Source organism: Papio anubis, chromosome 12, assembly GCF_008728515.1.
Source record: "Papio anubis isolate 15944 chromosome 12, Panubis1.0, whole genome shotgun sequence".
Taxonomy (NCBI): Eukaryota; Metazoa; Chordata; class Mammalia; order Primates; family Cercopithecidae; genus Papio; species Papio anubis.
The window spans coordinates 15,456,820-15,468,618 of NC_044987.1; the positions used below are offsets into that span (position 1 = coordinate 15,456,820).

At 50.3% G+C, this 11,799-nt stretch overlaps 1 protein-coding gene across 4 annotated transcripts; it reads right to left on the bottom strand.

Annotated features, from left to right (window-relative positions):
* Positions 1-263: 263 nt before the first annotated feature.
* Positions 264-8,957, bottom strand: HMBS (hydroxymethylbilane synthase). Of its 4 annotated transcripts, none has more exons than XM_009187457.4 (14): positions 8,662-8,957; positions 5,433-5,486; positions 5,043-5,115; positions 4,619-4,668; positions 4,477-4,532; positions 4,001-4,078; positions 3,711-3,788; positions 3,513-3,588; positions 2,276-2,389; positions 1,636-1,674; positions 1,275-1,394; positions 1,003-1,056; positions 793-879; positions 264-702 (listed from the first exon to the last, which is right to left on the bottom strand). In XM_009187457.4, the coding sequence occupies exons 1-14, from the start codon at positions 8,782-8,784 to the stop codon at positions 529-531; spliced, it is 1,176 nt and encodes a 391-aa protein (XP_009185721.2). In that variant the 5' UTR covers positions 8,785-8,957; the 3' UTR covers positions 264-528. The 4 variants fall into 4 exon arrangements, with proteins under 4 accessions (XP_009185721.2, XP_003910858.2, XP_009185722.2 ...); XM_003910809.5 differs by having other exon boundaries at positions 8,752-8,954; XM_009187458.4 differs by having other exon boundaries at positions 8,685-8,954.
* Between the last annotated feature and the right edge of the window lie 2,842 nt (positions 8,958-11,799).

The window sequence follows — 11,799 nt, forward strand, 5'->3', positions numbered from 1 at the left end:
GGTGGGAGGGGCATGCAATATAAATAGGCTCTACTGTTAACGGAAGAAGGAGCAAACCATAGGAATTTAAGATTATGGCTCTGTTTCTTGGTGTTCCTGCGAGACAATTTATTCTGTGTGAAATGAAAACTATTGAGGCAGAAGCAGAAAGGATGTACCAGGAGAACTTTGGGCAAAAGTCCCAGCCTCCGAGGTAAGGATGAAAGGGCTTTGTGTTTGTTCATATCTTCCCGCCAACCCCCCCCCCCACACACACACAAAAACACCTTCAGAGCTGGTTTATTAGTAGAGTTGGTTACATTCAAAGGCTGTGGCTTGGACTTCTCTAAAGAGATGAAGCCCCCACATACTGAGGAGGCAAGGCAGTCATCAAGGCCCCAAACTGAGGCAAATCCCCAGAAGGCTTGAACCCTGCAGTTCAGTCTTCTGAGGTAATCACTCCCCAGACAGCAGTGAGAATGGGGCACTGAGGGCCAGGATGTAGGCACTGGACAGCAGCAACCAAGGCATCTGTGCCCCACAGACCAGTTAATGGGCATCGTTAAGCTGCCGTGCAACATCCAGGATGTTTTTGGCTCCTTTGCTCAGCAACAAGTTGGCCAGGCTGATGCCCAAGTTCTGGGCAGCCAACTGGGGCCCTCGTGGAATGTTACCAGCAGTGATGCCTACCAGCTGTGGGTCATCCTCAGGGCCATCTTCATGCTGTATGCGGGAAGGAGGTGGGAATTGGTGAGAACAAATGAGATTATATGCACTCTTGTTTATTACCCCCTCACCCTCCAGCTTTGGTACCTGGGCAGGGACATGGATGGTAGCCTGCATGGTGTCTTGTATGCTATCTGAGCCATCTAGACTCCAGACTCCTCCAGTCAGGTACAGCTGGGGAAGAAAACAGTTGCCTCAGCACAGTCTGAGAGCGGACTGCTTAGAAACCTGGGATGCACAGGAAGAAATGCCACAGTCCTCCCTTCCCTGGCTTGCCACCTATTTCCCCCCACTTACTTGCCCATCCTTCATAGCTGTATGCACGGCTACTGGCACACTGCAGCCTCCTTCCTGGAATGAGAAGTTCTTGTGAGCTCCAAGGGCTCTTAACACCATCCTGTGACCACAGACCTGAGGACATCACTGAAAAGATAACTGTGGGCTCAGACCTGGTCCTCTCCATACACAACATTCAGCAAGAATGAGTTAGCACTACATACAGAGCATTCATGTGAGAAATCGTCCCCACCACCTTTCCCAGCCCTCCACAGGTGGAGCACAGGCCCTACCAGGTGCCTCAGGAAGGCCCTTTCAGCGATGCAGCGAAGCAGAGTCTCGGGATCGTGCAGCACACCCACCAGATCCAAGATGTCCTGGTCCTTGGCTCGGACTTCCACGCCCAAGGCCCCCTGATGGAAAAACAGCCTAGGACATCAGGCCTGCTCTTTCCCCCAACCAATGGCGCAAAGCATAGGACCATCTCTATCTACTTGCTCCCCAGGGCCTTTTGGACCAGTAGCATCCCAAGGCCTGCCCCTCCCTGAGAATGCTATTCTGGGGTAGCAGATGCAGAAGGTTGTGAGACCAGCTTCTTGGTTGAGAACAAAGGGAAGGGATATGTCACCATGTGGCTTCCCTGGTCAAGTATACCTGGCCCACAGCATACATGCATTCCTCAGGGGGCAGGATCTGTGGAGGCAGAACAGGTAGTCAAAAGGGTGGACACAGGGATGTCTAAAAACACTTGGCAGTGAGATGATTCCTATCATCGAGAAAGCCTGGGTAGGCCTAAGTGCGAGTCTGGCCTCTTTTTTTTTTTTTTTTTTGGTAAATTTTCTCCATGAAGGCCTAGAGTCTAGCCTCTGATTCACAATCTTCCCAGCCTGTGGTGTTAGAGGTGGGGTGGTCAAGAAGTGAAGACAGATGGTCCTTGACTTACAATGGGGTTACATCCTGATAAACCCATTGCTAAGTTGAAAACACAAGCTGAAAATGCATTTAATATACCTAGCCTACTTTACATGTGCTCAGAACACTTAACATTAACCTATTATAGTTGGACAAAATCATCTAACACCAAGCTTATTTTATAATAAAGTGCTAAATATCTCATGTAATGAATACTGTACTGAAAGTAAAAAACAGAATGGCTGTATGGGTACTAAGTACAGTTTCTACTGAACGTATATCACTTTCACACAATCATAAAGTCTAAAAATCCTAAATTGGGGATGATTAAGGCAGAAAGGAGATGCAGATGAACTGGGGATAGGATAGGGGCAGCCCCTACCTGCCCCACCCGGTTGTGCCAGCCCATGCGCTGCAGGCCAGCTGTTGCCAGGATGATGGCACTGAACTCCTGCTGCTCGTCCAGCTTCCGAAGCCGGGTGTTGAGGTTTCCCCGCTGTGGAGAGTTGCTAAGGACCACAGTGTTGGGCAATGTGGGGCCTCATGAGATTCCCTCTGCCTGAGTCTGTCTTTCCTTCTCTAGCCGGCTGACTTTCACTCATCTTCCAGCTCTCAGCTTAATGGTAACAGCTAACACTTACATCATACTTACTACATGCCAGACACTGCTGTAAAAGTACTTTCCATATGTCAGATCATTTCATCTTCACAACAACCCTGTGCGGAAGGTAGTATTATTATCCCCACTTTACAGATAAGGAAAATGACATAGGGAGGCTAAATGACTTGCCAAGGTTACAAGACCTCTAACAAACCTTCCCTGAAGCCCCAGACTTCTGTGTTTAGATGTTCCAACTAGAAGTTTCCAGAAAATTCCCAACTTCACTTATTGGAGCACTTCGCACATACTATTTTTAAATTTAGTTTTATGAAATGTACTACATATTCATTGTAAAAGTCAAAACAATATAGTAGCATATAAAAATGGAAGTACTGGCCAGGCATGGTGGCTCAAGCCTGTAATCCCAGCCCTTTGGGAGGCCAAGGCCGGTGGATCACCTGAGGTCAGAGTTTGAGACCAGCCTGACCAACATGGTGAAACCCCATCTCTACTAAAAATACAAAAATTAGCCAGGTGTGGTGGCAGGCACCTGTAATCCCCACTACTTGGGAGGCTGAGGTAGAAGGATTGCTTGAACTCAGGAGGCAGAGGTTGCAGTGAGCCTAGATTGCACCACTGCACTCCAGCCTGGGCAACAGAGTGAGACCCTGTTTCAAAAAATAAAAATAAAAAATAAGGAAGTACTCCCTATCCCTCCAGAAGTAGTCACTGTTCAGTATAACTGCATTATCCCTAAGTAAAAAGTAAACTCTACATATGCAGGGGAATGTTTATCTTGCTCACCATTATCCCCAATGCCTTGCACTCCAAACACTTGTCCGGGACTAAGAAAACACTAGACTATAAATGAGTGGACGGATGAGTGGATGGAAGGACAGACAGGCCACTGACCCCACGGGCTGCTTGCTGGAAGCCCCTTCCACTCTCAGGACTCCCAGAGCCCTCTAGACCTTGCCTTTTCCTTGGCTGCTCCCCCGTCACTCTTTTAAAAGGATACAATACTCCTGAACTCCAGATGTGAGAACTTTCTCTGCAGCTGGGCCGCTCTCCGCAGGGAGCTGGTTCCCACCACACTGCCCAGAGAGAGGTTACAATGAGATTTTAACTCTAGGCGGTCACTGTTCCTTTCCTCCTCCTCCCATCCCTGCATCTTCTGGGCACATCCCACCAAGCTGCCTATCCAGGCCCCACTTACCTCTTCTCTGGCAAGGTTTCTAGGGTCTTCCCAACAAATTTTGGGTGAAAGACAACAGCATCATGGGGGTTTTCCCGCCTGGAGGAGGAGGGAAGGGCATAGAATGAAGGAAGAAATTTAAGTTCAGATCACCACCAACTCACTGGTATTTCCTGAGTTTTCTGCCACCAGTCAACACTCCTCAGGGCAGAAGAGATAACCCTGGAGCAGAGGGTCAGATCCCAAAGGGAAAGGCAAAGTTTCACCTGATGCCTACCCCTGCCCAAGCCCCTTACTTGCAAAACTCTTACTTGCAGATGGCTCCGATGGTGAAGCCAGGAGGAAGCACTGTGGGCAGGTCCTTCAAGGAGTGAACAACCAGGTCCACTCTACAGAGATGGGAGATGGGGGTGAAGAGAAAGGGAATGAGCAGCCAGCCTTCACCCCTTCTCCACCCACCCCTGCCTCCACTTCAGTGGTGGAGCCTAGGGCAGTTCAGGAAGCATGCCTTCCCAAAATCTCAGGAGCATGAAACCTGCCCTCCTCTCACTCTCCCTCCTACCCTCCCTCCCGCAGCCATTCTTGCAGTCCAGGCAGCCAGCTGGCTCACAACCAGACTCTCTCCTTTTCTGAAGCCTGAAAAAACCCACCTATGCGCCGCCTTCAGCCTCTCTGAGGGTTTAAGCCCAGCAGCCTATCTGACACCCGGGGTCCCAGAAAGAGACCTAGCATACTAAGTTCCCAGCAAGAGACTGGGAGGGCACCACACTCTCCTATCTTTACTTACTCATTCTTCTCCAGGGCATGTTCAAGCTCCTTGGTAAACAGGCTCTTCTCTCCAATCTGCCAGACAAGAAAGAGCCTGAGTGAATCCCTTCAGGGAAAGAAAGAAGAGTGGGGACAAGAACTGGGGAGGAAGATGTTGTTACCTTAGAGAGTGCAGTATCAAGAATCTTGTCTCCTGTGGTGGACATAGCAACTGAGGAGAGAGTCAATCAATCAGGCGCTCATTATTGATCAGCATTTACTGAGCCCAACACTGTGCTACGATTCATGATGAGGACAGAGGCACATAATCCCTGGTCCCTGCCCTCTGAGTACATACGATCGAGCAGGAAGACCAGAAACACTCCTAAAAAGACCCAAAGCTTAAGATGTTAAATGCCAGGCTAACCCAGGTAGTCAGAGCTGGAGGTATTCAGAGGAAAGCACCTTCGGAACTGGGAGCAGCCCAGAGGGATTCTTGGGGCAGCGAGACAGGCTTTAGCTAAAGGCAAAGCCAGAAATGCTGTGTTCTCCCCTCTTGGGGTACCAGGCTTCCCATTAGCTTCCACTCCTTTCCAGAAAACTCACTGATTTCAAACTGCAGGCCAGGGTACAAGGCTTTCAGTGTTGCCACCACACTGTCCGTCTGTATGCGAGCAAGCTGCAGGTAGAGATTTGGATTAGTCCTGCCCTTCCCAGCCACTGCTCAGACTCTCATAGGTTAGGCAGATCCTGAAGGGACTGGAATTTCCATCTGAGAATGAGAAGGGGCTTGGGAGCCCTCTGTACTCCAACAATTTTCCCAGCCTAGGGACGATCTTGCCATAGAATGTAATCTGCCATTCCCCAGGGAACTTAACGCCCAGCCACCCCATCTCCTCCAGACTAGGAATTAACCCTCTGAGTCCCCCAGTTTGTGATGCTGTGAACATCACAACTGTTCTGACAAACCTCTTCCACCCGGGCTCCTGCACCCACCTGGCTCTTGCGGGTACCCACGCGAATCACTCTCATCTTTGGGCTGTTTTCTTCCTGCAGAAAAAGGCCCCAGGTCACAGTCCCCTCTGTTCCTTGTGTTCCTCAATACCTTGTCCAAGAACCAGAATCACTGGCTTGGAAGAAAGGAACTTCAGAACCTGGCCTGTGGCTAGCTGGGGCTCAGAGTGGGGAAATACTTGGGCTGGTCCCTTTCACCTTCCTCAGTACCTTCTGCCCTCCTCAGGGATCCAGAGAAGCAGAGACTAGAGGGAGGCAACAGTAGGACCTGCTGTTGCTGCCACTGCAGTAACCAGGACACTGAGCCCTGAAGCCCACCTTGGCCAAGGAAGTTGTCAGTAGGAGTGCTGTGCACAGCCAGGTGGATAAAGAGATAAGGCCCATCAGCCTGGCCACAGGAAGGGTGGGGCCTGCAGCTGGCAGGGGCGGGGCAGCCAGGACCACACTGGGGAACCTGTGCTGAGTCACTGGAGGATAGATTCCCTATCTACAACAGACGAGGCACTTGAGAAAATTTCAGTGCCATCCAGATGCCACATGGAGTAGACTAGAGTCTAAGAGCAGCAAGCTGCCACCTTCTCCAGCAAGAGGCCCAGATGTCTGGCTGCAAAAGAACTCAAGAGGATGAAGATGCCACAGTGGGGAAAGCTGACAGTATTAACAGTCACTTAATCTGGCTGGACTGCATGCATTAAGGACTGAGGTCAACAGATCTGATGTACAGTCCTGCTCAGCCTCTTGGCTGGGTGACCTTGGGTACATTGTCCCATCAGGATCTGTTTGTTTATCTATAAAATGAAGAGGTTGGACTCAGGTTTCTTCTGCCTCAGATGTTCCATAAGACTAGGAGGCTGCGCTGCCTAAAGTTCGTTCACCTAGAGTGTTGTCTCCAGTTTCGCCAACAAGGAAATATTGGGAGGGCAGAGCCCAAGTCAAGAACTCAAGAGGACACGCCTCTTCCTCCTGCCAGAGTACCTTGGACAAAAGTATTCACTGCCAAGCAGGTAGAACTGAATTCTTCAGTCTAAGACAGACGTCCCATTTCTCTTTTTTTTTTTTTTTGAGATGGAGTCTTACTCTTTTGCCCAGGCTGGAGTGCAGTGGCATGATCTAGGCTCACTGCAACCTCTACCCCCCGGGTTCAAGGGGGGCATGCACCACCATGCCCAGCTAATTCTTGCATTTTTAGTAGGGATGGGGTTTCACTATGTTGGCCAGGCTGGTCTCGAACTCCTGACCTTGTGATCCTCCTGCCCCAGCCTCCCAAAGCGCTGGGATTACAGGCCTGAGCCACCACATCCAGCCTGATCCCATTTCTTTCTACATCAGACAGTAGCCACTGTAGATACTGATACTGTCAACAGTGGACATTCCCTGATATGGGATGTTCATCCTATGGAGTTCCTTTTTTTTTTTTTTTTGAGACGGAGTCTGGCTCTGTCGCCCAGGCTGGAGTGCAGTGGCTGGATCTCAGCTCACTGCAAGCTCCGCCTCCTGGGTTCACGCCATTCTCCTGCCTCAGCCTCCCAAGTAGCTGGGACTACAGGCGCCCACCACCTCGCCCGGCTAATTTTTTGTATTTTTTAGTAGAGACGGGGTTTCACCGTGTTAGCCAGCATGGTCTCGATCTCCTGACCTCGTGATCCGCCCATCTCGGCCTCCCAAAGTGCTGGGATTACAGGCTTGAGCCACCGCGCCCGGCCTTTTTTTTTTTTTTTTTTTTTCTTTCAGACAGAGTCTCCCTCTGTCGCCTAGGCTGGAGTGCAGTGGCACATTCTCAGCTCACTGCAACCTCCACCTCCCAGGTTCAAGCGATTCTCCTGTCTCAGCCTCCCAAGTAGCTGGGATTACAGGTGCATGCTGCCACACCAGCTAATTTTTTGTATTTTTAGTAGAAACGGGGTTTCACCATGTTCCCTAGGCTAGTCTCGAACTCCTGAGCTCAGGCAATCCACCTGCCTTGGCCTCCCAAAGTGCTAGGATTACAGGCATGAGCCACTGTGCCCAGCCTAATTTTTATATTTTTAGTAGAGACGGGGTTTCACCATGTTGGCCAGGGTGCTATGGAGTTCTTTTGCACCCAAACATCTGGGGTCTCTATTGTGGGAGCAGGTGACAGTTTGCTGCCCTCAGACTCTGGTCTACTCCGTGTGATCACGCCAGTAAATTAACCCTGGGAGACCCTTTGCAAATTAGGCTAGGCTTGAAATACTAAACGTGGCCACCAAAATTCTGGGCCACAGGGAGCCCACAGAAAGGACTCTAAGGTCCCAGAACTACTAGGTTCAAACAATTCCTTAAGTTCCTTGAATGTGCACAGCATATTCAAGTCAAACCGTTTCATTAAAAAATAAAACATTGAGCACTTCTATGTTGAAGCTATTGCTTCTGCATATTGTTGTCCTCTCAACAATCCTATCAGGTAGACAAGACAGGCACCTTTGGGACCATGTTACAGAAGCAACGGGTGGCACCAAGGCATGAGGTGACTTGCCCAGGGTCACAGAGATAATAACCGAGAAAGAGTTGGGGCTACAATTCAGATCTTCCTACTCCTGGTCCTGGGCTCCGGAATGACTGCAGGAGCAAAGATTCCAGCCCTCACCAACCGGCTGGACAGGGGGAGATTAGCAGCTCCCCATCTCTTTCTTATCTCAGCCTGACAGTGGCCTCCACCAACTCTGCAGTTTGTGCACAAGCCCAGGGCTCAGCAAGCAGGCTTGTAATGGGAAGGCCCACAGCGGCCTCCCACCCACGGTAGTAATTCAGTAGGTGTGTCTCAGCTGAGGACTTGGAGAGTTGGTTGTGGCTGGGAGACCACTGTAATACAAAAATAAGGCGCACTTCTAAGACGTTTGTGTGCAGTTCGGAGGCTTGGCTTATGCTCTCTCCTCTGAATCAAAATTGGAACGTGTCTTCCCAAAGGGGCCGCATCTACATCCGCCTCGGCCCAGCCTCGAATGAAAGGACCACGTCTGTGTAGACGAACGTTCGCGGTCTGGGTCACTAAATCTAGAGCCGTGCATCCCAGGCCTGATGGGAATCCCACCCAGATGCCCGCAGGGACCGGGGTTCTGTTCCAGACAATCCTTCCACTCTTAACCCAGCACCACCGCTCTCTTGATTTCCCCATTCCTTCCGGAGGGCAACAGAACTACTGGCCCTTTAAAAACTATTCGGCCCAAAAAAAAAAAAAAAAAGCCGTTCTGACCAATAGCGACTGAGGATGGCAACCTGGGGCCAATTGCTGCACGGCTCGTCCAGAAGCCCAAAGTGTGCTGGTCACCGGCTCAGCACTCACCGCCGTTGCAGCCGCATTGCCGTTACCAGACATGGCTCCGCTTAGGAAGTAGGCTGTGTTTGGGTGCCGCTAAGGTCCCCCAGCCCCGGGAAGCCGGGGGCTCCGGCCGGCGAGTACCGGGGACACGTGGGGCCCGAGCTTGTCCTACAGTCTGACTCCTGGTCTCCGCAGGGCCACGTCACTTCCGGCGCCCTCCCTCGAAGGGGAGGTCCCTCCCTCTGGGCGGGAATTGGAACATTGCGACAGAGTGGACCTCCTCATTCGACCTCTCCATTCCCCAGCTGTGGCATGAGCAAGTAGTGCAGCTTCTATGGCGCTTCCTTTGCTCTGTTCAAACTTAGCTTTGCTACATCCCTGAAGTAGGCAGCATTTTTCTTTTTGATACAGGTCTCACTGTGTCCCCAGACTAGAGTGCAGTGGATGACCACGGGTCACTGCAGCTTTGACCTCCCAGCTTCAGCGATCCCCCCACCTCAGCCTCCCAAGTAGCTGGGACTACAGGTGCACAGCACCACGTCCGGCTAATTTCTAGATTTTTTGTAGAGACAGCAGGGAGGTGGTCTCACTGTGTTGCCCAGGCTGGTCTCTAACTCCTGGACTCAAGCAATTATCTCACCTTGGCCTCCTAAAACGCTGGGATTACAGGCGTGAGCCACTGGCCCAGCCAGCATTTCAATTCTTAAGATGAGGAAACTGGTTCAGAGAGATTAAAGGTCATGCCTAAAGACAAGTAACTGAAGTGGGAGCACAAACGCTACATACTTGTAGTGAGAAAAGAGCTTATTAGGAAAAGTGCTTTCCCATGAACATAATGAACAATCATGATTAATAATCACCCAGCTGGGTGCAGTGCCTCACACCTATATTCCCAGCACTTTAGGAAGCCAAGGCAGGAAGACTGCTTGAGCCCAGGAGTTTGAGACCACCCTGGGCAACATGGTGAAAACCTCATCTCTACAAAAAATACCAAAATAGCCAGTGTGCAGCCGGGCACGGTGGCTCAAGCCTGTAATCCCAGCACTTTGGGAGGCCGAGACGGGCGGATCACGAGGTCAGGAGATCGAGACTATCCTGTCTATAGATCGAGACTATACAGTGAAACCCTGTCTCTACTAAAAAATACAAAAAAAAGCCGGGCGCGGTGGCTCAAGCCTGTAATCCCAGCACTTTGGGAGGCTGAGACGGGCAGATCACAAGGTCAGGAGATCGAGACTATCCTGGCTAACACGGTGAAACCCCGTCTCTACTAAAAAAAAAAAAACAAAAAACTAGCCAGGCAAGGTGGCGGGCGCCTGTAGTCCCAGCTACTCGGGAGGCTGAGGCAGGAGAATGGCGTAAACCCGGGAGGCGGAGCTTGCAGTGAGCCGAGATCCGGCCACTAAAAAAAAAAAAGAAAAGAAAAAGAAAATATCCAGTGTGGTGGCACACGCCTGTAGTCCCAGCTACTCAGGAGGCTGAGGTGTGAGGATCGCTTGAGCCCAGGAAGTCGAGGCAGCTGTGAGCTATGGTGGTGCCACTGCACTGTCGCCTGGATGGCAGAGTGAGACCCCCCTTTTTTATGTTTTTTTTAATTTTTTTTTTGAGATGGAGTTTCACTCTTGTTGCCCAGGGTGGAGTGCAATGGTGTAATCTCGGCTCACCGCAACCTCCGCCTCCTGGGTTCAAGCAATTCTCCTGCCTCAGCCTCCTGAGTAGCTAGGATTACAGGCACCTGCCACCACAGTCAGCTAGTTTTTGTGTTTTTAGTAGAGATGGGGTTTTACCATGTTGGTCAGGCTGGTCTCGAACTCCTGACCTCAGGTGATCCGCCCACTTCAGGCTCCCAGAGTGCTGGGAATACAAGCATGAGCCACCGCGCCATGTACTTAGCACTGTACAAAGAACTGGACACCTATTTGCTTGTTAGGCTTTCATAACAGCCATATAGGGTAGGTGTTATAATCCCTAATGCACAGATGAAGAAACAGATTGATGGGGAAAGAGTGGGAGTAGGGTGAGGGATAAGAGACTACACATTGGGTACAGTGTACACTGCTTGGGTGATCGGCACCAAATCTCAGAAACTACTGCTAAAGAACTTGTTCACATAACCAAATATCACCTGTTCCCCAAAAGCCCACTGGGGGAAAAAAAAAAAAAAACACAGTTGAGAAGGTAAGATGTACCCTAAGTCAAACAGCACAACTAGGATTCGAACCCAGGTCAGTGGATCCAAAGTCTACTCATAGCAGCTACAATACTGCCACTATTTTTTTCTTTTTTACTTTTTGAGACAGGGTCTCTGTCACCTAGGCTGGAGTGCAGTGGTGTGATCAAGGCTCACTGCAGCCTCAACTTCCTGGGCTCAAGCAATCCTCCCACCTCAGCCTCCTGAGTAGCTGGGACCACAGGCAAGCGCCACCAGGCTGGGCTAGTTTATTTTTATTTCTTGCACAGACGGGGGTCTCACTATGTTGCCTGAGGGGTTGGTCTTGAACTCCTGGACTCAAGTGATCCTCTCACCTCAGTCCCGCAAAGTGTTGGGATTACAGGCATGAACCACCGCGCCCAGCCCATGGCAATCCTAAATACTACCTAAACCACAATGTCAAACGTACTTCCTCCAATTAAACAACATAGGAGATGAAATTAGGTGAGGCTGTAGAGAAAAAAACAACATAGGAGCAATTTTCAGACAGGCAGCGCCACCCAAATTACACAGGGACACCTAGCAACATAAACTTTAGCTGACAATTTCAAAGAGGGAAAGGTGTTTCCAGAAAGGACCTTTTCTCCTGTTTATCATCTGGTAGTAAGTACAGCAAGATGCCAACCTACCCATTATTAAGGTAGGTTAAGCCCAAAGCTCCCTACCAGAGTCTGCCTCCTGCTTGAGTATTTTGCCCAAATTACAGCCATAGAGACCAGCAAGAGGAAAGAGCAAGAGTTGTTTTGTGTGTTTTGGTCCAGGCTGCTCCTGGAGCTCAGTCATTAGGTCTTTTGCAGAGGTTCTTCAGTAAATTGAACTGTACGCAATGCCACAGGCCCCACCCATTACCGGAACGAGAC